The sequence below is a fragment of the Battus philenor genome, unplaced genomic scaffold (genome assembly GCF_028537555.1).
Source record: "Battus philenor isolate CCGP_79_NKW_IND1 unplaced genomic scaffold, ilBatPhil1.0.hap1 SCAF_28, whole genome shotgun sequence".
In the NCBI taxonomy this organism is placed as follows: Eukaryota; Metazoa; Arthropoda; class Insecta; order Lepidoptera; family Papilionidae; genus Battus; species Battus philenor.
In genome coordinates, this window is record NW_027181691.1 from 2,659,000 (window position 1) to 2,684,425 (window position 25,426).

The 25,426-nt window shown below is 34.4% G+C and overlaps 2 protein-coding genes across 3 annotated transcripts; one reads left to right on the top strand and one right to left on the bottom strand.

Annotated features, from left to right (window-relative positions):
* Positions 1–706: 706 nt before the first annotated feature.
* LOC137925996 (retinol dehydrogenase 11) lies at positions 707–13,052 on the bottom strand. 2 transcript variants are annotated; one of them, XM_068769509.1, is made up of 3 exons: positions 12,990–13,052; positions 2,683–2,976; positions 707–1,525 (listed from the first exon to the last, which is right to left on the bottom strand). In XM_068769509.1, exons 2-3 carry the CDS (start codon positions 2,972–2,974, stop codon positions 798–800), a joined length of 1,020 nt encoding a protein of 339 aa, XP_068625610.1. In that variant the 5' UTR covers positions 2,975–2,976; positions 12,990–13,052; the 3' UTR covers positions 707–797. The 2 variants fall into 2 exon arrangements, with proteins under 2 accessions (XP_068625610.1, XP_068625609.1); XM_068769508.1 differs by having other exon boundaries at positions 12,939–13,043.
* Positions 13,053–18,883: 5,831 nt separating this feature from the next.
* On the top strand, positions 18,884–25,283 carry LOC137925807 (sperm flagellar protein 1-like). The gene is made up of 5 exons (XM_068769265.1): positions 18,884–19,001; positions 20,412–20,621; positions 22,112–22,216; positions 22,910–23,055; positions 24,747–25,283. Exons 1-5 carry the CDS (start codon positions 18,884–18,886, stop codon positions 25,281–25,283), a joined length of 1,116 nt encoding a protein of 371 aa, XP_068625366.1.
* The last annotated feature ends 143 nt before the right edge of the window (positions 25,284–25,426 follow it).

Sequence of the window (25,426 nt, forward strand, 5' to 3'; positions counted from 1 at the left end):
TCCTAAGTCTACACTAACATGGTTGTCTGTCTAAATAGTTGCCGGATGTTCTAACGGCCACCATCTACGAGATATATGGCTTGCCAACCAACACTTCCTACTTAAATCCGCTGAGTTATATCGGTTATTTTTATTTGATTTGATAATAACATTGTTATACTAATCTGTGTAAATTTGTGTTAAAATTAAATGTAAATAATATGATTCCGGAATATACCAATGCCATTTTAGTAACACCAGTATTGATAACTCAACTCATCTTTGCGTAAGGCTTTGTGTGCTTGTATGTTTAGGAGTAAAAAAACCTAGGGATTAGAAAGGTTCTCTATGCTTAATGAATAATTAATAATAATGGCATTTGTAGATTTCGCGTGTTTGTACAGGCAGGGCGTAAAATGCCCCCCAATCCGGTAAAATGGTAAAATGTAGCGGCACAAAACGAGTCTCCTTCGGGAACCTTTCAGCTTCACTACTTTAAAAGACATAGGTGCACCCTGCCACCTCATACCTGCGGAATTTGCAAATGCCATTTGGGTAGCAGAGAGCAGCATTTAATAAATATTTTTAGATATAATGGCATTACATCTGGACAGGCGGTGACGACTACGACATGAGATGCAATACAGTTTGTGTTTAATACTTTTTTTTCTAATTTTCCTGGATCCCGCACTAAAAATAGGTAAAGAAATGCACAATTTTTTAAATATAAAGTTATAAAATGTTTATTAATCATAAAAATATCTTAAAGAAAATTTACATTAGAACAATAATTATTTTATTATATTAAGATGAAACGCTCAGATCCTGGGATCGTTTTCGTCCAATTTGACCATTTTTTCGGATATCTCCCACAGCTTTCTCGCTCTCTTTATATCGCTAGCAGCACTCGAAACATAGCTCTCTTGGCAATCGGAGAAGTATTTTCCGGTTGTTTCTAGAAGATTCTCGTCAACTGCTAGCATCACTGTCGTCTGACATCCTTGCTCAGGTGTTTTAAAGAATCCTTTTATCACTAAATTCCAGGCCCAGTTCAATGGCCATGGAACTGAACGCCATATGCCCGTGTCAATCAGACCAGGATGCAGGCAATTAGCCGTAACTCCAGTGCCTTCTAAACGTCTTGCTAATTCTCTAGTGAAGAGTATGTTAGCTTCCTTTGATGCGTAATATAAGTATGCGGGGAACGTGTCAATTGGGTTTGAGTTCTTCTCATCAAATGAACCAATACGATACAACGAGGACGCGACGACTACGATACGAGACGGTGAGGATTTCTTCAACAAGTCTATCAGCAGATGCGTGAGTAGAAACGGACCGTAGTGATTAGTCGCCATAGTGAGTTCGATGCCATCATCTGATTTTCGTTTTTTAAAAATATTCGCATAGCCCGCGTTGTGGACAAGAACCTCCAGGTGGGATTCAGTTTTTTTAATTTCTTCGGCGAACTCGCGAATCGATGCAAAGGAGCTCAGGTCTAATTTCTTGACTTCTACTTTTGTATTCTTTGTTGACTCGATGATCTCGCCTGGACACAAGAAACTTCCTTTAAATCTGTTCTTTATATACAGGGTGAGCGGTTATTGGTGTACAAGCTTTAAAGAGGGGAACGCATGGCTCATTTACTATCAATATATAGTACATTGTTTCCAAAAATCATTGTTTTAAAAATTAGAGTAACTTTTTTACCCTTTTGACTTTGTACAGCCATAAGTTATTAGTCTATCACATTTTTACTATCTGCTAAAGGTTTAAATCTTTTGGGTGACAAATGAGCCATAAACTGAACTCCTTTATAGCTTATATAACCCATCACCCTGTATAGACACAATTAAAAAATAAAATAAAAAAGAGGCACTAAAGGGATAGAATAATTTTAAGTTTAAAATATATGTTATCAAGCTGAACATTTCAATACTGCAATATATATATATATATATTCCACCCCTAAGGGAAGCTAAAGCAGCGATTAATGCGCCGTTATATGTTTTTATTGTTGTCACGGGGTTGTAATATCTTATCTCATATCATTAAAAGCCTTTACCAACACAATGAACGTATTTCTTAAATCGCTGCCGTTATTGAAAATCGTTAAGGAATATTAGCAGGCCATAAACTTAAATTCCTTCGCTAAATGTATTATATATTTTTATAAACTTGAAGTTACTTATTTTAGAAGTCATATTAAATACAATTTTGGGAATGAGCGAGTGTGGCGGACAGTGCTTGCTATTTAAATGATTAAGTACACTTGCTTGTGCGCATATAGCGACTGAAAATACTTAGTTTTGTTATTTTATCTATTAGTAACTCGTTGATGCCTGACTACTCAATTTTTTTGGGAAACATGGATTATTCGATCTCTAGCCATATATACGTATATAAATACATATACAAGTATAATAATTTTTTTTATTCTCTGGCTTTAAACCATGTAACGCAACTTATTTAATTTTTATTATTGATTATAGATAGATAAATTATTAACATTTTATAATGATTCAAAACAAAAAGTAACTTTCAAAAAAGGCAAGAAATTTTTAGGTTAGTTTAAGTTAGTGAATGTCAGTTTTTTGTCACAAAGGAGGTTTTTCTTTAGCAATTAAATATTTTATAATCTGTTGGGAATACATGAGAGACGCCTGCGTACAGTAGACTTCTTGCGGCTGCCTGATGATGACATACCTTTAATCTTCTCCGCAGCGTCGACATTCCTGCACGCCATAATGACTTTTGCTCCCCTCTTCGCCAGTTCTTTAGCCGTCTCCTTGCCTATACCGCTTGTGCATCCAGTTACAATGACGGTCTTCCCGTCCATCTTTGCTTTTCCTTTATATATGCCACAAGTATACTGGGCATACAGTCGTATGACGAATATTACAGCGATGAACGCTAGAGCGAGTAGCAGCCCAAAAGCAGCGATTAAAGGAATAATCCAATAAACGTAGTCAGCTTTCCAATATTCTACGACAGCCATGGCTGAAACAGAAAATAATAGCTATTAAAAATAGCTTTTTTCGATTGATGTTACATATTTATTTCTTTGACAAATTATATATAATGTTATAATATAATAAAAAAAAAAACACCAGACGTGTATCCAGGTCGCATTACTCGACAACATCAAAATCGAAACATCACTTAAATAGGCAGTTACAAGCACTTCGATTTGTCGATGAACATAAACTGTTAGTATTGTCAGTCTTCCAGGAAGCTACCACCAGCCCGGAAGGCAATTCTGCTGAAAAGAGCCGGCAAGAAACTCAACAATTGCTCTTTACAAATGTAGTTTTACAATGAGTCGATGACAATATTTAGATTCCTAAGAGAGGATCAACAAAATTAAATTCCACACATTAGATGTAGTATTCTTGAATAGAATAACATATTTTTTTTCTTTTTCTTATTTGTTTTCTATCTTTTCAGTGGCAGACAGATCTGTCATGAATTTTCACATTAAATGGAAACAATTTATAACGCGCCACATTCTTTTCTGAATACAGCGAATTATAGCAATCTTCTTATAGCATGATAAAATCTAGCACGCTATTGTAAATATATAAATAAGTATTGCTAAAAATATTTTCACAACTTTAATCCGTGCTTTTCCACTTTTGTAAAAACATTAATTATTATATATGTAATAAAATCATGCGTAGTATGATAAAGATATATATAATACGTAAGAATATGATGTAATTTTTTACATTAGCCTTTGTTTTATTTTATATTACCAAAGTAGAAACAAAAAGAGGTCAAGAATAGAACCCTGTGGGACACCCGTTTTTAAATGAGACCAAAACTAGTTAGCCAGCCGATTTACAATTATTTACATCAACAGTCTTGAGTCACGAATTCAGATAATATATACATATATATGTTCAGATATGATACGGATGTTTGTACTTATCACGACATACCTGTAACCATAACACTTATAAATTTGAAATTAGTAGAAATATCCCTTCCGCCGAGTAAAGATTAGGTAAGTAGAAAAGATTTTTTGAAATTCCACTCGCAACGCCGATTAAAATTACGTTTATTAAGTTTAGTTAGTACAGTAACGTATAGAAATTAAAATGAAACTAGAAATTGGGACTGGCCAGCTAGACAGCGGTATATTCCAATTAAAAACAATGTCAATAGTTTTTAAAGAAAAAAAAATACATTGTTTACATGTGAGTCAACCGTCTTGTATAAATAATTAATTGTTTTAAAACAATTGGGTGTGTAAACTCAATTTGGTGTTTCGTAAGGTTCATTGTGCTAATGTATCTTGTCGACCAATCACTTATTAGTATAATAATGATAGCCATGACATCGTTTTGAATTGATCGCGTACTATTTATCCTAAATGGGGTGAACAGATGTAAATTACATTTACATTGCAAGTCATGGGCGGCTCCTAAATATCGTCACGATGGGTGATCTTGCGCTGCTCGCATCCAAAGACTTCCTGAGATCTTAATTATGTCGTCGGCCAACAGGGGCGGCTGTTGTTCGTGTAGCACCCGTGTGCAATGAAACCCTGGCGCCTAGGCCTGACCCCCCGCCCGTCGCGGCTATAACTATTAACTTTGCCGTCGTAACAAGAAAGTTTTTTAATATTCCAACCAAATAGCTTATTTTATAAGTAGGTATAGCTTACAGTATGGTATTATTTACGGCCTTTCTTCCTATGACGGCAGAATAACACTCATTGTTTTTATGCCTGTAGCACATCACTGTTGCTAAACTAAGCGGCGAACTGAAAGCGATATGTGATATAAGGTTTATTTCGAGTTGAAACAAAACGTTCGAAAAAAAAGCCGCCCAAAGGGCGCTCGTTTGATAACTGCCGCCCCCGCGCTGGCTGGCCGCTTCTGTCATATTATTGTTGTACCATGATGGCCTAAGACGATGCTCTTAGCTATCTTAGGGGGCGCCTGTGTGCATAGCACACCCTGCAATACAGGTTAAGCCGCCCCTGTCGGCCAACCTTGGGTGGAACACACGCCACGTTTACTTGTGATCGCCACGCGAGAATCTTATGGCCCGTACGGCCGTTACTGCCGCATCCCGTTGCGGAGCTCTAAACACAATCCTCTCCATTGTATTAATAGACATCAATTTGTAGACCGTTATAGGGTCGATTTTGTCACATAACATTTTCCGTTGATTAAAAGGTTTATGGCATGTGGCATTTTACGTTGTTAAAACTATAATTTTGGCATTTGAATATTGTTCAGATTTAGTTAAGTACTTAAACATATGAGGTGTAATATGTGAGCCATAATAAAGCTGCCATAATAAAACTTTTGTTTCTTAAATAACTTCATGCAGCCAAAGTTACAAAAGCTCAATGAGTCCATGTCCAGTCTCATGTCTCGGTTCCAGAAGGACGAGGTCACTGGTCACATATATGATGCTAGCTTGGACGTTGTACGAGGAATGTTTAAAAAAAAAGTTATATCATAGTGGTATGGTATTGACCACCACAAAGACTAATGCTTTGTGATTTTTTATGGAGACATCTCAAAAGCTACAGACTCTATGTTGCTCTTCTAAAACACTTGCTGAATTAAAGCAAAATATTTAAGAAAAAATGGCGGCGGTTCTAACAGATTGTAGAAGTACATTACGTCATCGTCAGCGACGCATCGAAAAAGGGGAATCCCACAGAATTGTAATTCTTTATTTACATCGGGCGAGAGAGCACTACAGTAACCCACTTAGCTGTCAATTTTTATGATCAAACATTGTTTTTATAGTTTTAAATCGATATAAATATGGGATAAGCTTGATGAATATACATGAAATATCCACGGACCCTTCCGTTCCGTGAACTGAGAATTAATGATGCTGTAAAAGCTCCCGGGGTAACAGTAATTACATCTAACGTAACATTGTTGAATGTACACACTTCTACTTCGGACTCTGTGTTGGTATTACCTAAGTCCAAGACTTTACTGGCCCTACAAAGAATTCCGTAAGTTTTAGTTGCAGGCGTGTTTTTAAAAACCTTGTGTGTCATGAACGTTGCCAAAAATCATCTATTTAAACAAATTACTCACAAATAAATTACTTTTCTAACTTTAAGAAAAAAAATGAAAATATATGTAAAATAATTATAAATATTTATTTCACACTGATTTCTTAACTTTATTATGGCATATGCTTTATTATGCTTCAATTAAAACGTTATAAAAAGACATCCGTGGTACAACAGGATATCTTCTTTAATCAACAATATATTGGTATTTCCAAGTTCAATTCATCAAATCCGTTTTCATAGATTTGTCCAATTACTGTCTCATACAAAAGATATTAGTTTTTGTTTCCACGTCGATCCGTGTGCGGTCAAATTAACTTTTTTTAGTGCGGCCTTTGAAGAGAATAAGTTATTTATCTATGTTTCCTTTACTGTTGTTTTGTACGAAGTTCGTATAGGCTGGCATTGTTATATAAGAAAAATAGCAATGTACATAAATTTGGAAAAAGTTTGTTATATCTTTCTCTAGATTTTATAAAACTAGTCACTATTTTGTAGACAACTGTGTACGAATCTAAATAACAATAAGAAAATGTAAACCGGTGTAATAACTCTGAATTAAGAAAAGGACCAATATTTAGCCACTCCCGCACATGCTTGTGTGGCTAAATATTGGTCCTTTTCTTACTTAGGATGGACTTCCGCAAGGTAACGCCTAATTCCATTAAATATCTCTGAATTGTCATGTAATATATTTAAAAATTGAGTAGTGGTAGCGCAGCGGTAAGGATTGAGACTTGAGGTCGTAGATTCAGGGTTCGATTCCCGAAATTAAATTTTATAATTCCTACTGTGTGTTATAATTATAAAAAACTAGTTTCTTGAAGATAGAGTCCGCTGCGTGCCACGAGACAGTACTGCGATCGCCAGCCTGTCTGCCAAGCGTTGCAATTATAGTATATCCCTCAAAAATATTTGGAGGAGGGGGGGGGGGCTATACCTTGCAGAGAGCGTGAGCCTGTGTCCCCTTAATTTTTTGATACTCGTTGTTTTCTACTGTATTTTCAATGTAAACTTGTAATTATTTCTTGTCTAATCTTTCTTCGGAGAAAAATGAAATGTTTATTTAACAAAACTTTTACACTGTTTTTGTAGAAACTGCTATAACAGTGTAAAGATGTGTTAATTGATATTTTGGATAGGGGGCTTTGTAACTTTCTTTGCTTTAAGTTGAAAGACGTCATTTGACAGGAGCTCAATCTAATTCTAGTTTATATCAAATCCGGTTCATCAGCCATTCTTCTCATGACGTACTTAGGTGATCACTATAAATGATCCCAAGTGGATAAGGACGTGAATAAATGAACAAACAAATTAAATTAATACCAATAACATAACACTAATGTAATACACCATCTTTACGGGAGGTTTGTTATATTTTATCGAACTTGAACCGTAAGGTTATGTAAATAAGATTTAGAATATCTTACAAGAAATGATAAGGTGGAAAACCACCACAGATACACTATTTACTATGTAAATGATGAGTATATAATCAGATTTATCAATAGATAGGCACGATTCATGAAATTAGTGACTCGAGTTGGGCAAAACATTCAAGATTTTTTCTTCACAACGAATGAACGCCAAATGCAACTTAGCATAGCTGTAATATTAAGAACTGAGGTGAAGAATGAGAGAAGATGAAAGAAAGGAATGTAATAAATGATAAAGAGTGGAAGATATTGTGATGGGTGGCAGTAGAGAGAATGAACGATAATGTGACGAAGCCTTTAAGAGTAGAGTGAACAGGTTTATTTTTGATCGGCGTGTACCACCTTCGTCTTCATTTACATTTTACATCAGGTGAGATGGAAGACAAACGCCTATTCCATTACAGCTATAAAAAAATATCTCTCAGTGCCAACAAACTGACAGATGTAGGATATCCACGCCTCTTGCAACCTATTTAAAATCTATTGCGGAGGTCTATTGCCAGCAGTTGAAGTCATGAAGCTAAAATAATGATGATGTGGAATCGATTTATTTATAACATAACTAGTTAATATCGCTATTTACTAACAAACTGCTATATTATTGTTAACTGTTGTATTCAAAGCTATTTATAGCGTGTTAATAAGTGTGTACAAGGCATAAAATAATTTATGACATTTAACAATGTATAACAATCGCTTCCTATTGTTCTCCGAGTTCGCATATGTTAAGATTACTAATGCTTTGTCGGTAATCAAGTATCACGCAATACATCGCATCTTTATATTCTGGATAGGTAAATATGCCGGTGTTTTGGTATTCCCCGGTGATGTTAACTAAACTATATTTAATATATGATTATTGTTTAATTTATGAGGATAATTATTATGTTTATACATTCATTTAGAAGTGGAAGACTATATGAATAATTGTAAGTTCTCTATCCTAAACCTTTCTTGATTGTCATATGTTACAAAAAGATATATGTAAGTAACATAAGTAAGGCGTACATATAGCAGCACATAAAAATGAGTGTGATTACGCAAATATTGATAGCGCAACGAATGATTTATATAGATTTAGTATTGTAATGGTAAAAGTTTTAATTCTTGTCACGTTTATGCAATAACATCCTGGTCAGCTGTAAATGACGTTACCACTGACATGGCAAGTCAGCGCTTGTCAAACTGGCACGAAAATATTTAATACACACACATTAAGAACATGAATACATTTCTTTTTTTTAATAAAGAAAGGTATAGATGGTTCGAAAATTTCAAGTCGATTTCTGTAAAGCAGTTTTGGATTGTATCCGCCGGAATGAGTTAAAATAAACAACTCTCCACTGCAATTTTGATTTGATTTTTGATGGCAATTTGTAAAGAAATTTTAAAACGCTTTTATTGTCTTTTTTGATGGCGAAGTAAGAAACATTTTTATTCAATTTTATTACTCCTTCTTTTCAGCTGATGGACACCCACTGCAAGGCATATGCCTCATCCCAAAGATAGCCATGATGCGCGGTCTGCGCTACCCGCATTCAGTGACTTCCTCCATCTTAGGTCCCACTAGTGGGGGACACGCCGTGTCTACTGGCTCGTGGTCGCCACTCGAGAATCTTTTAACGGCCATCAGTTTCACGAATGATGTGCCTCACCTACTGTCATTTCAGACAAATCTCCTCATTTCAGATTTGATCTCGCAGCCGAACTCCGGTCATCTTTTTTATTTCTAACTCTTCATTCACAAACGTCGCGAGAGGTCGCTGGGTGTAGGCAGCGCAAGGCCGGTCATTTTGGCGATCTTTATTGGAGGCGTATTAATACCACAGAATTGTAAAGTTTGAGAAGCTTATTAATGTAAAACGTATAAAAGGAAAGTTATTGCATTATGCATTGAGAGATATTTGGGGAGACTTCGCGCGTTCCATTGTCAATTAGCTGTTAATGTGTAAACCGATACGTAACCTCGTAACGGAAGAATAGTGACATTTGTCAATGTCAAACAATTTGTAATCTCTTATGTAATGGTTACAATATTAGGATATTATATTATTGTTTTAAGTTTATCTTATTAATATATCATCGTATCAACTTTAGAACGTACACAGCTGCACAGAAGTCTCACCCGTAGCTTTCTAACATCATCGTCGGAAGCGAGCTTAGTCAAGCGCTTTCCAACCATCTTAATAAGGTCAAAAAAGTAATAAAAAGCATTTTCAAAATTCTTATTACATGTTAAAATTAATTATTTTTCATCGTCTTTCCCTGCAGTCTTAGTGCTGCGAGAGGTTATTGACCTATTGCACTTTATACAGGATGATTGGGAATAGCTGTAAAAGGTATAAAGATTTTTGCTGACAAAATTATACATTCATCACTTTCGACCTTTTTTATCTGTGACCAATCATCTTGTATATAGAGATGTACATAAAAGTCAAAGATCGGATTCTCGGATGTTTATTTACCAACAGTAGATTCGTTGGTTAGGTGAATCAGTTGGAGCCCAGCGGTAGAGGAATGATATACAATAAACAAAGTCTTGAGTTTGATTTCCGAAAAGTAATCTTATATTTCACATTTTGAGCACTAATTGTATATGATTGCCACTACTCACAAATAACTTTTCAGTGGATTGAAAGTAGTGTCCTCTGTGTATAATAATACTACAATACTACCGTCAACCCGCCTGCCTAGCGTGGCGATTATGATATAGTCTCCTTCAGATATATTTGTGGTACTACACCTTGTAGTGACGGCGACAGTGCATTAGTTTCTTATTACATAAGCTTTTGAGTCTAAATAAATCCATAAATATGAATAAACGAAAGAGACGGGCGACAAATTGTATGAGTTAAACTCCAAAAATGTTACTAAGTAACCTGTTACTTAGCATTGGCGTTGATTTATGGGACACGTGTATGTTACCATGTTGAATCGGGTAATTATTTAAAATGGCGGAATATACCTTAGAATTTGTAATTGGCGAGAAATGTAACATGGAGAAAGTTGTCGCGCGAACATGGTGACTATCTTTAAGTTATAACGTAATGCCTATCATTATTGCTTGGATATGTTATGACCGACATACACATAACATGGTAGTTAACTATTTTAATTTGTTTCCTGGAATATCATTCTAAGTAAACCGGTGAATTTTCACTAGATTTATAAAGTGATTTATTTATATTATTATGTATATAGGAACACTTAAAGTGACCACTTTTAATCTGGACTTTTGCAAGCAAGTCATGTGATAGAGATTATGCTGCTAGTCTGCTTAGACTTTGCAGCGTCAATTTAAGAGGATTCCGTCGATCGTATTCAAGTTACAACGAAGATGTTTGCATGAAGAGTGACTATATCCGTGTAGGTTTATAGGTGAATGTAGTGTTACTAAGTGTTGCGAAGCAAGGACTGTTTGAACGCGGGCGCGGGCCGGTGTCTTGTATAATAATGTTGGGTCCGATGTATGGTCTGTATGCGTTGAGATCTTTTGTACTTGAGAAGAATGACATAAGAGCCTTATTCGATAGAAACTAGAATCAGATTAAAGTCCTTATAAGGCACCGTACTTAATAAATACGAGGATTTCAAACGCACCTTGATTTAGGAAGTGTCTACAACAAACTTTTAAATACTTTTAAAATATTTTTAATATAGCAAACTAATTCATTTTCTAGCTCTATATTCATTTTTGTCATTTTGCCGCAGTAAAATGTCGTTTGGCTTTTAAATTTACTAGGTTGGAGGATGCAGGTCTACAGGCGCTTATCCAAGACCTCTTTAGAGGGAATCCCTCAGATATTTCAGATCAATATTTATTTCACATTAACGTCCAATGTGTTAGTTGTGATGACATAGTCTGGCCCTCCTAATACACTGATATACGGATTCGAGATGTAACAAAGTAATCCCCGTTCCAATCCAGCACAGTTCACAAAACAATCAGAAAAGTCTTTTTCCGGTAAAGCCTTCCATACCTTCATTTCGGTTTTTATGTCCTAAATTATGTCAATCGCGTCCTTCCTTGGCTTTATGATTCTATTAAATAACCACTGGTCGCGTGGAGCCAAATTAAGCGAATACGGTTATTGCAAAACGATATGAGTCAAATATTTCGAAAAAAATAATCGATTTTGATACTATTAAGTCTTGACGCGTGTAAGACAAGAAAATTTATTTCAAAATTGTTTGGGCTGAACCTTGACAAATGTTATAAACAGTCCTACCAACTTAGAAAAAAAATACCTGACTTATGTTCGAGAGTTTTAAATGACAAAGTCCCCTTACAATTAGATCACAGTAGTATACGTATAAATCGCGCCTACCAAGTATACTGATTATGATATATCGCCCCATAGATATCTTTGGTGGAAGCCTATGCTTATAGTGGGAATCTATTGGCTGAAAAGACGAAGATTTAGGGCGTTACATAGTAAGTAGAAAAATAAATAACCTTATGTCATCACTTGTTTCCATTTGGCCAGTCTAAATAATTCTGCGTAATTTTGGGCTATAGAAAATTTTAAGCAAAGTTTTGCTTGAATCATATCACTCTCGTACCACTGTCGTTATTGTAAAAAACAGGAAAAAAATAAAATTTCGCTACCTATGTGTAAACAGTAAAAATATAATTAAGTTAATACTTATTTACATTCGAAAACAAGCGTAATGTTTTATGGATAGCTTACACAACATTGAAGTAAGAAAGTTTAAATTGTATTAAATTAAAACTTTCTCTTTATAATCGATACGATATTAATGAAATTGTAAAACGTATTACCTTACATCATCGTAATAAAAAAATAATGTTGTAATGTTACTGATCTCAGGTAGTACGAAAATAAACAGAAATGAAGAATAAATAAATTGTTAAAGAAATGGTAAACATATTAAGCGTAGAAATTGTAGAACTCTTAACGGTAGGTGAAGGAAGTGAGGCGATGTACGAAAGGAAAGTATAAAAAGGAATGAAAGATATTGTAAAAGAAATAAAAGGAAAGAATGAAAGACATTGAAAAGAACGAAAGATGAGTATAGAATGGAATCAAAGTAATTTGAAAAGTTAAAAAGTAAATAATGACCCTGCCCACCCATAACAAATGTTGAACGAGGCCCCAAAAACGGGACCCAAAAAAAGGCAACAAAATTACTTATCTCAACTCAACTTTCTTTTAAAAATTATGACATTTAGGCACATTGCTAAAATGTTTATTACGATATTACGCCGATATTACGTCTACACAAATGATTAAAACAAAAATAAATTTCGAAATAATTTCGATGCATATGTATATGAAACAAAAAAGAATAAATAAGTAGGTAAAATAAATAATACTTATTTTTCTAAGTGCAACGAATATATCACTGCGACTATTTTAGCGTTATTTGAATAAAAATTACCCGCCATTTGTAAAATGACATTGCTTAATAAAAAAAAAATAGGCAAAGACGACACACATATGCGGCCTCACCTTAAGTTATGTGACGAATATCCGCTCGGCTATTTTCACTTTTGACCTCACCTGGCTTTATTTGGCGCACGTGTTGTCCACACAGTGTATGTCCGGCGACTGACGCTGGTGTGATATAGCAGACTTCTGCGCGTTCGGCACGTCTTTTACATTATTATATCACGCTTGCATTAAGCAAATGGACTTTTTGCATTAGAACACCATGACGACCATTAAGGTCGTTGATCGTCATTTGATCTGTTTGTTTATTTTATGTTTTTTTTTATATTTGTGCAGCGTCACAAAAATACAAATAATAACATAAATATATAATTTAAAAAAATGGAGATTATGATATATAAAAATAATAAAAATGAAACAGTAGCTTATTAAATTATATGAAGCAAAACAAAATTTTTTATTGATAAATCTTGATCATCCTAAAACGTTTTTTTTTGTTTCGACTTTCAGTGCTGACTAAATGGCATTCGCAAATTCCGCAGGTTCGAGACGACAGGACCAAGAAGGCGCCTAGGCTAAAACCTCTTTTAAGTTAGCGATGATCGAGGGTTGCCAAAGGAGTATCGCCTCGGGTCGCTACATACTATATATTTCACTAGATTGGGAACTTACCAAAACTTCCAGAGTTTATAAAGACATCTCTCCAATAAAGCGGACAAAGATAGACCTCCGCGGTAAAATAGACTACAGAAGATTCTTGTCTCCTGCGAAGTGGTAGCAAAAAATGCACTGGGGAGGAACGGAAGTAGGATGGTCCTTGGCCCAACCACTGCAGCAATTGCACAAGACGAATAATGATTAAAAATATTTGCACTGTACATAGATTTTAAGTTAGTAAATTAATGGAAACTTAAGAAACCATATGTATAATTACCTCTGTATAATGAACGAAGACGACTAAAATTTTAATATTATATTATAGTACAAATGGCATTGAAAGTTACTTTTTTCTAAATAATAATATGCTAGAATAATTTCACCAACTAGATTTTAAAATGTTAGATGTCAGATAAATAGATAATAAGTTAAGGAATAAATATTACTTACTGTATTTTCATATTATATAAAATAACATATTAGTCACTAAAATTGAGATATAGATATATATATCTGAAATTTCAAATTTCAATTTTCTCAAGTTTTTGAGGGCTTTTGAGTCGTTGATTATTTTAAAATTACATGTAGTAAGCTACCTTTTATTTGCTATTTTTATTTCATCGAGCTATGAATACTGTTCCACTTCACAGCGTTGAAATGCGGACCCTTACAGAATCGATGGAAGTTGAAGCCTTCGAAATATAGAAGAATGCTGTGGACATCATAGACGTATAAAGGTGTTAATGACCACGTGAAAAAATTCAAAAGTACTTACCTACTACACGACTACTACTGCATTGGCGGTGGCGGTCCTTTTCTTACACAATTAACTGACATAACCTAGTAGATTAATAATTCAAAGTGGCAGAGGTCAGGCCTAAGGTAGATTTTAGGTCCTGGAGTGGAGACCACAGACGGACAAGGTAGTACATTAAACCACAACTTGGACAGATAGCTAAAGTCGGAAAACACTTCATGCAGGCCACTTCAAATTAAACTTATCAGCGTCACTCTTAGTGAAATGATATAAGCTTTTTACTGTGTACAATTGTTATTTATTTCTTCTTTTTGTTTTAGAGTTTTATATGTTCGACATTCTTGTATGACATCTGTCATTTATTCTTCTTTACGGTTGTCACACCCCGGTTCCTAACTTAACTAAATATTGCCACAGACTTGAATCTAGGGGGAGACAGATGACTTACTTATATCCTCGTTGATATATTCGACTATCAGAGTAACAATGTTTTAAGGGTTTCGAAATGTCTGGCGGTTCAAGTGACAAATCTCGCTTTGTGCCGTCGATGCGTTGTTATTTATTTATTTATTATTATATTTTAACGATCAGGTATTTTTCTTTTTTGCCGATAAACGCCCATTACTAGACATAGGCCTTTCCCAAAGATATCTAGTGGCGATATACCATAATCGCCACGCTCATTAGGAAACTGGTTTGTGAGCAGTGGCAATCTTACATAATTAACGCACGAAGTGTGACTTATATAAGATTGCTTTCCGAGAATCAAACCTGCGGACTATATTGCAAGTCTCAGACTTCTATCGCTGAGCTACCATTGCTTTTTAAACGATCAATTGTTTACAAATAAAATACTATTTTCAGAGTAAGCATTTTATTTTATTGGTTTAAAGTCTTAATAAAAAAAAATAGTTAAACTTTCTATTTCGTATACTAAAGGACTAATAATGTAAATAAAGATTTTCATTATAATAAATGCTTTATAACTCGGCTTTTATGCTCTTAATTAACTGCTTAAATATACTAAACTAAATAAATAAAATAACATTCATGTAATTTAATTTGCATACGAATTTAAATTAGTAATAAAAAATGAGCATTCATCGTTGCATATTCGATGGCATTCAATTTGAATAAAAGACACCGATATATCTGCGCCAAGTTTAAAAAACATAATTAAATACGTAACATAAAATGAATCTAGCAATGTATTTAATTTTATACTGAAATCTAGATAATATATTGTGATAGCTACCTACGTAATTCCAATCATACTGCATAAAGTGACAACTATGAAATATGTTTGTTATCGTATGTTAGAAACGTTTTTACCTACTGTATTATCATTACGTTAATTATAATTTCTTAAACCATTGAATTTTGAACAGGGCGTAGCGTTTATAAAAAATGTACTTTAAATTCACTCATTTAAGGGTTTTACATTTGTAACTGTTTACCAGTAAATGTACATACACCACAGAAAGGTAATTCTTTAATAAATTACATTTCGATTTTTCGTAGCATATTTATATAGAAAGTGTCTTTTCAAGAAGTGAATAAACAAATGTTATAGCGTTGTTGACTTGCCCTTACATGACAGTGCCTATAACGTGTGCCGATGCCACAGTGTATAAACTACCAGTACAGATATATTTTAAAATTTTTATTTTAATATTTTAAATTTTCATTATGTATGTAGCTCAATCGCCCAATACGTAACAGACGAGTCTCAACGATACACTATAAATGTAAATATTAGAGTGGTGGGAGTTGTCCCCCGCGACAGCCATATGCTCTTTAGAAGAATATCAGTGGCCCGCGATAAATATAACAGAGTTCACTTTTGATTTTTGTGTTATGTATATTTTAAAAAATGACATCGTTCCTTATGTGTTTTGTTTAATTTTCAATTACTGTATATAATTGCCATTCAATTTCAATAAATGTTTTGTATTTTGGTAAAAGAAAAACTTTTAAATATGTATTCATTTGCAGCACGCGTCAAACAGTCAAATTTTTAAAAATGGATTGGACAATGAAGGTGTTTGACCACCCCTGGTCTAGAATGCAACGGGACGCCCATCTTGGCAAAAACAACGAACCATTCATACGCCGCGCGACGTTTTTTATATTATATGGTCTCCGCTACTAGGGGACCCTCGTATCCCTATCTTTGGAAAAGACATGGTCGTTTTATTTTATTTAATAATTATTTAACAGTACTTTTATTTGCGCGCTCTTCTTGCATTCTTCTTATAATCTTTCGTACTTTATCTTTCTTTCCCCATATCTTCTGCCTTTCTCTTTTATTCGATATCATTCATTCCTCGCCTCATTCCTTCACATTTCTCTATTTCATTTTATACATTTTGTTCTATATACATTTCATTTTTATTTTGCTTTATTTGCTATTTTCCTGTTTACACTTATTCTTATTTTTAACTTTTATTTCTACCGCTTGCTTTTTCTCTAATTTTTCTGTAAAGTTCGTGGAATATTGATCTCTTTTATTCATTCTTTATTAGGGAGCGCCGCGCAACGTTGGAAATGTTCTCGAGAAACTATATTCGATTGGTGCTGGGCTTTCTAGCTTTTACAGCTTTTTCGATTTCAGGTTTTTTTTTAATATACCTCGTGGATCCGAAATAAAAAATACCTACTTCGGTTCTGGTATGGCGGCCACAAGTTTGCAGACGTGGCGCGAGTGTCCTTTGTAGTGGTCTTTTCTTTTAACTTATCTTTAATATGCTTTTTGAATTTTGTTAGGTGCAATTATGTTTTGTATTATTTTATTTAAATGATCCGATTCCGTTTATTACATATGAATAAGAGACTTTGCAGTCGAAACTTTGGTACAACTAAATTTTCACGTTGCCTTGTAAATACACTGTAAACCTCTATTTTTTGAATTTATTATTTTGAATGTACAAGATATTATCATAAATATATTCTTGGTGATTTTAGAAGGCGATCCATGTCCTCAGTGAGCGTCTATCGCACTGTAAGGAAAATAATTAATGAGACCACTGGAAAGATTAGCTGCTCTGTGTCCATTGCACGTCGCATCAAAGCATACAATGTCCATCGGAGAAATGTATGTATTATTACTAAGTGTTACATCCCATTAGGAGGTTGATCGAAAGAAGCTTTCTACAACCTTTGTGTAATGATTTTGTACATAACATGCGATTGTATAGTAAAGTACACTATCGTATTCTAGTTAAAAAAATCACAGACATGTTGATTACGAAATAAAATTTATAAGCTAGTCAAGTTTCATAATTGATATTTTAAAATGTATGTTAAACTTATTAAGAGTTGATTTTGGGACTCTATCTCCACTTGTGTTAAAGCTAAAACCCTGATGAGTTAGAACTAAAGCATTCATCATCCGGTGTCTTTCGAGTTGTTAACTTATTGTTCTTAAAGGGAACGTCGAATGTTTACACAATCTTCCAGACTTCCAGAGGAAGCTCCTCTCTCAACCGAAGTCTGAGAAATAAAGTTTATGTCTTGATTAGCTAGCGCATTCATCTCTAGTAAACCATCTTACATTATACTTGACTATTGATTGTTTATTTTGGTTTACTGTGAAAAATTAGCTTTCTGTTAAAAAGGTTTCGGTAAGTGAGCGCTGGTATATTCTTCTGCAAAAAAAATGTTGCAGAAGGAGGTTGCGAAGAAAAAGGGGGACAGTACATTTGAGTTCCTCTACCACTGCTTTAGACCTGGATTCACAACGAACCCTTGGCGACGGATTAAGGGTGATCTGCCGTATGTATGTTTGACCCTGCGGTGATGCACGAGCTCTCGTGTGTTTATAATAATGGGTAAGGCGTTGCAGCTCTATTCTACATAGTTAAGGCACTAGGCCGTTGAAACTACGGTAATATGCGAAGGCGTTTCCATAGATTCAACAAATAGTAACAAGGAAGATGGTGTCATTATCGTTGTTCCCGCTGTGGAGGGGTATCCCACGCACAAAAAAAGTTGTGGAAATAACAAAACAACTCTTACGTCTGAACGAACCCTAATTTCATAACAACTTAAAGGATACTATTCAACTTTTATCTATAGCTTTTTTAATACTTTTAAGACGGTTCTTATGGAAATAAAAATATTATTGTCTAACATTTGCAAGATCTATAAATAGATGTTAAGGATATTAGTTGAGTATTTGTGAATTCGATCTTGAAAATCCATTTTATTCACATAGCCAATTCAAAAAGCATCAAAATTATTTTTCACAAGCCATATAATTGATACAAATAATAATGCTACATACCAAGAGACAGTACAATAATAAATATGTTTTTGAAATGATTTAGGCAAGGTTAGATTCGCTTGTTCACAGCTAAGACAGAATAACGTTTAATGGCTGTGTTATGAAAAAAAAACGTTAACGAATTATAAACTAAAAAGTCCTGGCCATAATAATGTCAGATGCGCATTAATAAAAAAAAATATTTCGGATGACGTAACGTCAAGTACAGGGTAAATTAATTTTGTCATACGTTTATAAACATAAATACAATAAATATTTTTATTTAATATAACTTTTGCTATAAACACTGTTATTTACAATACGGCCATGGGAAGTTTCACATCGCCCGTCCCACTGTCGGAGATCGAGTCGGTGTTGGCGTGGGTTGACACATACAAGCTGTCCAGGCCTACGAAAAAGATCAGCAGAGATTTCTCTGATGCGGGTAAATATTTTATGTATATTAATTTAAACAGGATGATTAGTTATACGTATAAAAGTTTACTAAAATAATAATGGCGTAATGATAATATATAAGGAAAAATGTTTTCAAAATTTAAATTACTACATATTAAAATTAATTATTGATTTCTATCTGTTTCTGCAGACTTTGTACTGCGTTATTAGAAAAGTATTAGTCGCATTCTAAAAAAAATACAAAACAAAGAAATATATATTAAGAATCATCACTTTATCCTGTATGAAGTGGTCTCAGTGCTACAAAATGGGTGTAATAATTTTAAAGCATTTTTCTGACATATGATTAATTCACACATTTAAATCTTTTACTATAATCAATCCGATTGAGACTTGAAGAGTGTAGATAACAGGTTTGATTTTCGCCAAAAACACATTATGAAAACATCACAAGAAAACCGGTATAACCCAGGATCATAAAAATAATCACCGTTGCATCTTTCTATTGAATCCTTTCAGCCCATAGACGTCCACTGTAATGCACTGACCTCCCCCAAAGATCTCTGTAGGGGGGAGGGGGGATATACGATAAGAAAACTTATTTATGAGCAATGGCAATCCTGTATGATTAATGAACAGTGTGAATTTATATAATAGATTGTATTAACTGTAGTAATGGTTACACGTACATTGTATAAGAAGTGTTTAAATAAATTATTGAATAAATATGGAATCGAACTGGCGACCTACTCTGCTGTTTTGTTTGCTTCTCTGGAGTTTCAGCGCTAACGCTTCCCGGAGTGACATTAGTTAGGCAATAGCAACCAGCCAAGCCAAGGTGTGACTCTCTCGGGCGCCTTTGTGTGTTATCGACGAGAGACCGCCCATGCCGAGACCTCTCAGTGGGGATCCTTGAGTTTAGTCACTCCATAGAGCGTTACCAAAGCGATCCAAGAGTTCGGTGGTCTTCCGACCTGGTAATATAGTAGCATGTGGCTGCTCGTGCAGAGAAGCCTTCCAGCTTTGCTACTTTAAAAGAGGATGACGTTTGGGCGGCAGCTAGATCCAAAACAAAAGGGGGGGAGACGGCTAGTATGTGCGTTCAGAAATTATAATGCAACCAGAAATTGGGACAGGCAAGTTAGGCAGCTGTATATTCCAACCAAAAACAATGTCAATAGTTTTGTAAAGAAAAGTAATACATTATTGATGTGGGTCAATCGACTTAGTAAATAATTAATTGTTATAAAACAATGGAATGTGTGCACTAGTTACTAAACTTTGAGGTGGCTAGGTGCACTCGGAATTCCTTCCACCTTTTTTTAATAAATCTGCAAATGCAAAATTGCTTCTCGATACGCATATGAAAATGTTAGCAATCTTGATACTGTCCAAACAAAAAACATTGTGTATTTTATAGCTGTACATTTGTTTGCAGTACTCCTCGCTGAAATACTAAGCGTTCATTACCCGAAGCTGGTGGAAATGCACAACTACCCACCTCGGAACAGCCACGCGCTGAAACTGAACAACTGGATGACGTTAAACCGTAAGGTTCTGAAGAGGCTGAAACTTAACCTGTGCACCAGCACCATGGAACAGCTAGCTAACAACATGACTGGTGTTATCGAAAAGGTGCTTCTAATGGGTAATGGACCTTCATCATCAAATCTGTATACAGACCTCCACTGCAAAATTTTAGACTTCCTCACCACAATGCATAACTTGCGCTACACGCATCCAGCTACTTCCGGCGACCTTTCCTTTACTCGTGGTCGTCATTAGAGAATCTTTTGTTTAAATAATATAAATAATAGCTTTGTTGAATAGTGCATTAAAAATAATCTTCGATCTTTAACCATGTGGTCGACCTTGCATAGCACTTATTCATTATAGGTCTAGTAAAACAGCTGCACCACGTGGTTAAAAAGCTTGGCAAGGCGGGGGTCGAGAAAAAATAGTTAGATTGAAGCGATGAAGCGACCAATATCCGCTTCCTGTTCGCATATTATACATACATATATATAAATAGCGATTTCAGTAACACTTTAGTAACTTATTAAAGCGGTATACATATTTATTAGCCCAAAAATAAAATATTTTACTTTTTAATTATTCATTTGGTAAAGACTCAGCCATTTACTGTTATATTAAATATGCAAAGAATATAAAATAATAAAAGAGGAGTAAAGAAGTAGAATTAATGGTTAAAAGAGGAAAAAATTGTCTACACAAATTATATATATATGGGTTAAGTAAAAAATTTACCCTTATCTATACGAATATTCAGTCTTTGCTAAAGGAGGAACTCTAGGATTTTATCCTTTCAGAGTGAGGAACTCCTGAGGATAAGATCCTTTAGAATTTTAGGATTTTAGCGACTCGAAATCCCACGATCCCCGTGCTTCCCAGTCTGATGGCAGAGTATTATGTATTGAATATTTAACCCTAATGGCGTTGCAGCGGTTTTAGTAGCACTATAAATTAATATGCTATATGTCCCGACAAAGGCAACTAGTTATTCATCTATCGCAGTCCAGTAGAAAAATATAATTTTATTTCAAATGAAGCTTAGAGTTAAACAAATAATTTATTAAACCGGTAAAGGGGCGGTAAGTACCAAAGAATTTGTCTGGGGAGGTAGAAGAAACATGATTATAATTATCAACGTTGATTTTAAAGAAGCAAGAACGTACTTTTATGTGCCATTCTTTAAGTTTTTTTTGTATTGAGTAAGAAAAGGACTAATATATAGTTACTTCCGCCAATGCAGTAGTAGTCGTGCAATAAAGTGCACCGCCCGCCAGCCCGCTGATAAATGCGCATGCGGCAAACAATGCGAATTACACAACTACCACCGTTAAATCACTCGACACGCACAGAAACTCTGTGTTTGGCACTAATCGATGTAACATTACTCCTGAAGATGCCCTATGGAGGGGTGAAACACGTGTTGAGACGCATTTATCAGCGGTCTGGCGGGCGGTGCAATTTATTGCACGACTACTACTGCATTGGCGGAAGTAGCTATATATTGGTCTTTTTCTTACTTAGGGTGGACTTCCGCAAAATAACGCCTGAATCCATTAGATACTTTCTTGTATTAGTTATTGTGGTGTTAACTTTATTTCTATTCAGTGCGGGAGAAGATTCGTCGTGATGAAGAAGTAAACAGGAGTTTGCGTGATTCGGAACCGAACTTGTCGAGCGGTGGTAGTTACTACGAGGCGTGCGGTGATGACGGTACTGTTCATTTCATCATCTTCATTTTAGCCGACTACATCATATAGCATGACAAGTCATCACAAGGCATTATTTCAAAATATATTCACATACACATAAATACAAACACAGCATATGTATTAAATACATTACTTTTACGCATAATATATATATTCAAAAGTGAAACTTAACAAAGTATTTCCTTTACGTTTCTTATTACTTGTAGATTTAATATCTGTAATAATGCAAATTGTTGTATCTGTTTCTGTTTGCATGCAGTATGTAGTTTAATCGCCGTCTTATTTTTGTTTAACGTCCACTGTACCACCTTTATACAAAACTCTAGGAAGACAAGGCTATATTTGTTGTCGCCTAGAATAATCAGTGTCGCCTTACTGGCAACAGATTTATTTTATCTAAACACAGTAATTACGAACCATAATTAGCGATCAAACAATGAGCTATATATACTATAACGTCGTTACTGCTTCTACTAGAGTCCTTCTTGGAAAGCAGTTTGAAATAAATTTGAAAAAAGAACATTAGTTTGGTCAGTGGGTTGAAATTGTTTTTTTTTTATTCTTCGCGTGACATTCATGCCTAGTTGCATCTAAAAACTTTCATTTTTTTTCCCACGTAATTAGTAATGTAGGAGTCTGAGCAGAGGTTCCTTTGGGAGACTTTAGTTTAATGACTCAAGATTTGATTATACAGAAAACGTATTGGTCGTGCCGCTGAAAATGAGGGTGAACGGTATTCTGGAAACCATACAACAGAAAGTAGTCAGCCACGAGACCTACCTCACGCTGAAAGAGGAGCTCAAAGATGCCAAAGAGGTTATTGAAGTTCTCAAGCAAAAGGTGATGGCTTCAATATAACATTCATTATAATCATAATTTTAGCTGTAGAAGATCCACAGGTGAACGTAGGCTTCCCTTCTACAGATTTTCAGTATAACCAATTGAAAGCGGCTTAATAAGGTCGTCTGTACATCTTATGGGTCGATCTCTTAGGATGCGCACACACTACTGTGATCAAAAAGTAAAGTGAAATTGTTATTTAAAATTCTTGCGCTTTAGGAAGGCGGGTAATTTTTTACCTAGATTGTTAGGATTATCTATAACATTTGCCAAGCATCTCATTGTCTAAAATGGAATATCGTTTGGCTTAGCCCAAACCATTTTGAAGAATATTTTTTTTGTCTCAAAAGCGTCAAGTCTCGATTGGTTGATGTCATACTGAAGTTTCTTCGAGACTTTTTTTGCCAAAAACTACACTCATATTGTTCCGCAACAACCGTATTCTCTTGATTTAGCTCCGTACGACTTCTGGCTGTTCAGCAATCTCAAAAAGCTAATGCAGGGACGCCGTTTTGACATGATTGTGGAGGTAAATACCGGATTGAGGGTCTTAAAAATTATACTGGAAAAAGAATGTTCCGACTGTTTCGAGCACTAGAAAAAGCGTAAACAAAAGTGTGTTTTATCGGATAGGGTTTACTTTGGAGGGATGAAATTGAAGAATAAACTAAGAATTTACACTTTCACCATACTTTTTGATTTCGTTATTAGTATAAAATTATATAATCTTAAATCACAGTAGAAATAGTCTACAGTAAATAGTTAGTCTAGTCCGATGTTAATGATATTCCCTTTTCTTTGTTAATTATTTTAGAAAGATTCGTCGTCGTTTAAGACCATAAATGTCCACTGCAAGGCAAAGGTCTACCTTAAAGATATCTACGGGAGATTATACCATAATCCCCGTGGTGTATTAAACTAGTTTGTGTGCAGTGGTCATCCTATAATTTTTACCTTAAAGTGGGATTTATATAAGATTTTATCCCGGGAAACGAACACACGACCTACGCTTTTAGTAACATTAGCTCACAAAATATCTTTTATCTTGTGTTATTGACAGATTGAAAATGTTTAAAAAATATTATTGTCTGACATTTTATTTAAAACTTATAAAATATGCACCATCTACCATCCTGTTTTATGCTATGCACTAAAATTTTAATTATAGTTTTAATTGTTAATTTTTTTCGTTCAAGTCTAATTTTTACTGAACTTTTCTGCAAAATATTGTTAAACTGCCATTAATTAAATTCAAAACGCTTATTTAAAATAAATTATAGAATATGCATATTATTAAATAAACTAGTATTTAAATGTCTAAGATCCTTGATAATGTTTGATGTCGCTTGATTATTTTGTTTTTATTTAATCTTTATCTGACAGAAAATATATGTAAATCTGTATTGTTAGCCTTCGTTTAAAAGATATGTTGTTGTGAAGTTTTTTCCTGCTTCTTCTCCACAACTATAAAACCTTACGAGCAGAGTAGTCAAAAATAAAAAAGTTACAAATGAATTTTATCTTAATCTTTTATCCTTAACTCGGTAAGTTAAACACGAGTTCATTTTCTTTTCTTGAATATGTATTGCACATTTACATATTTTTAAGCGTATATATATGTATTAGTCGACGACTGTTCTAATTTTATTTAAAACTTATTCTTAATAACATTATAATATTATTTGAAAAAGGTCGATCACCTGGATAATTTACTGAAGCTAAAAGACGAAAGAATAGATGAACTGCAAAAGCAACTGGAAAGAAAACAGTCCAGACGTAAGGAAGTAGAGGCACTACATACAAGTTTATCGTACGACGTTCCAATACCAATGTCCCCTAACGTGAATGATGAAGTGATTATATGCCCAGTCAAAGCCCAATTCCCACCCACCAAAGTCGTTGACATCTCCAAGATACCAAGACTTGAAGACTCCAAAATACCAGTGCCCAAGCTTGATTTAGTGAAACCTATATCACGACAAATAATTAATATAGATACAGAAGAAACATCAATGGAACCAAATTTAAGAATTGATAAAATAAAATTGGACGATTGTAAAGAAATAGAAATAATTGAAATGACGGGAAGGGATCGGGGAGAAGTTCAGGAAATAGAAGAATTCAAGGATAGTTTAGGTGACATAATTACGTGCTCGGATATTTCAATTAATCTAAATAAAGATCGTAATACGGAAGAGGAGATAATTGAATTTATTGATGTAAATTAAATGTTTGACTTATCAGTTCTTTTTGTTAATAACCAAAATATGAATTTGTAAGATACAAGATTGAAATCATGTTTGTGAACGTCCATAATGAAGGTAAAAACTAAGCAAGGGCAAAAAAATTGAATGGTTCCATCCGAATTTAT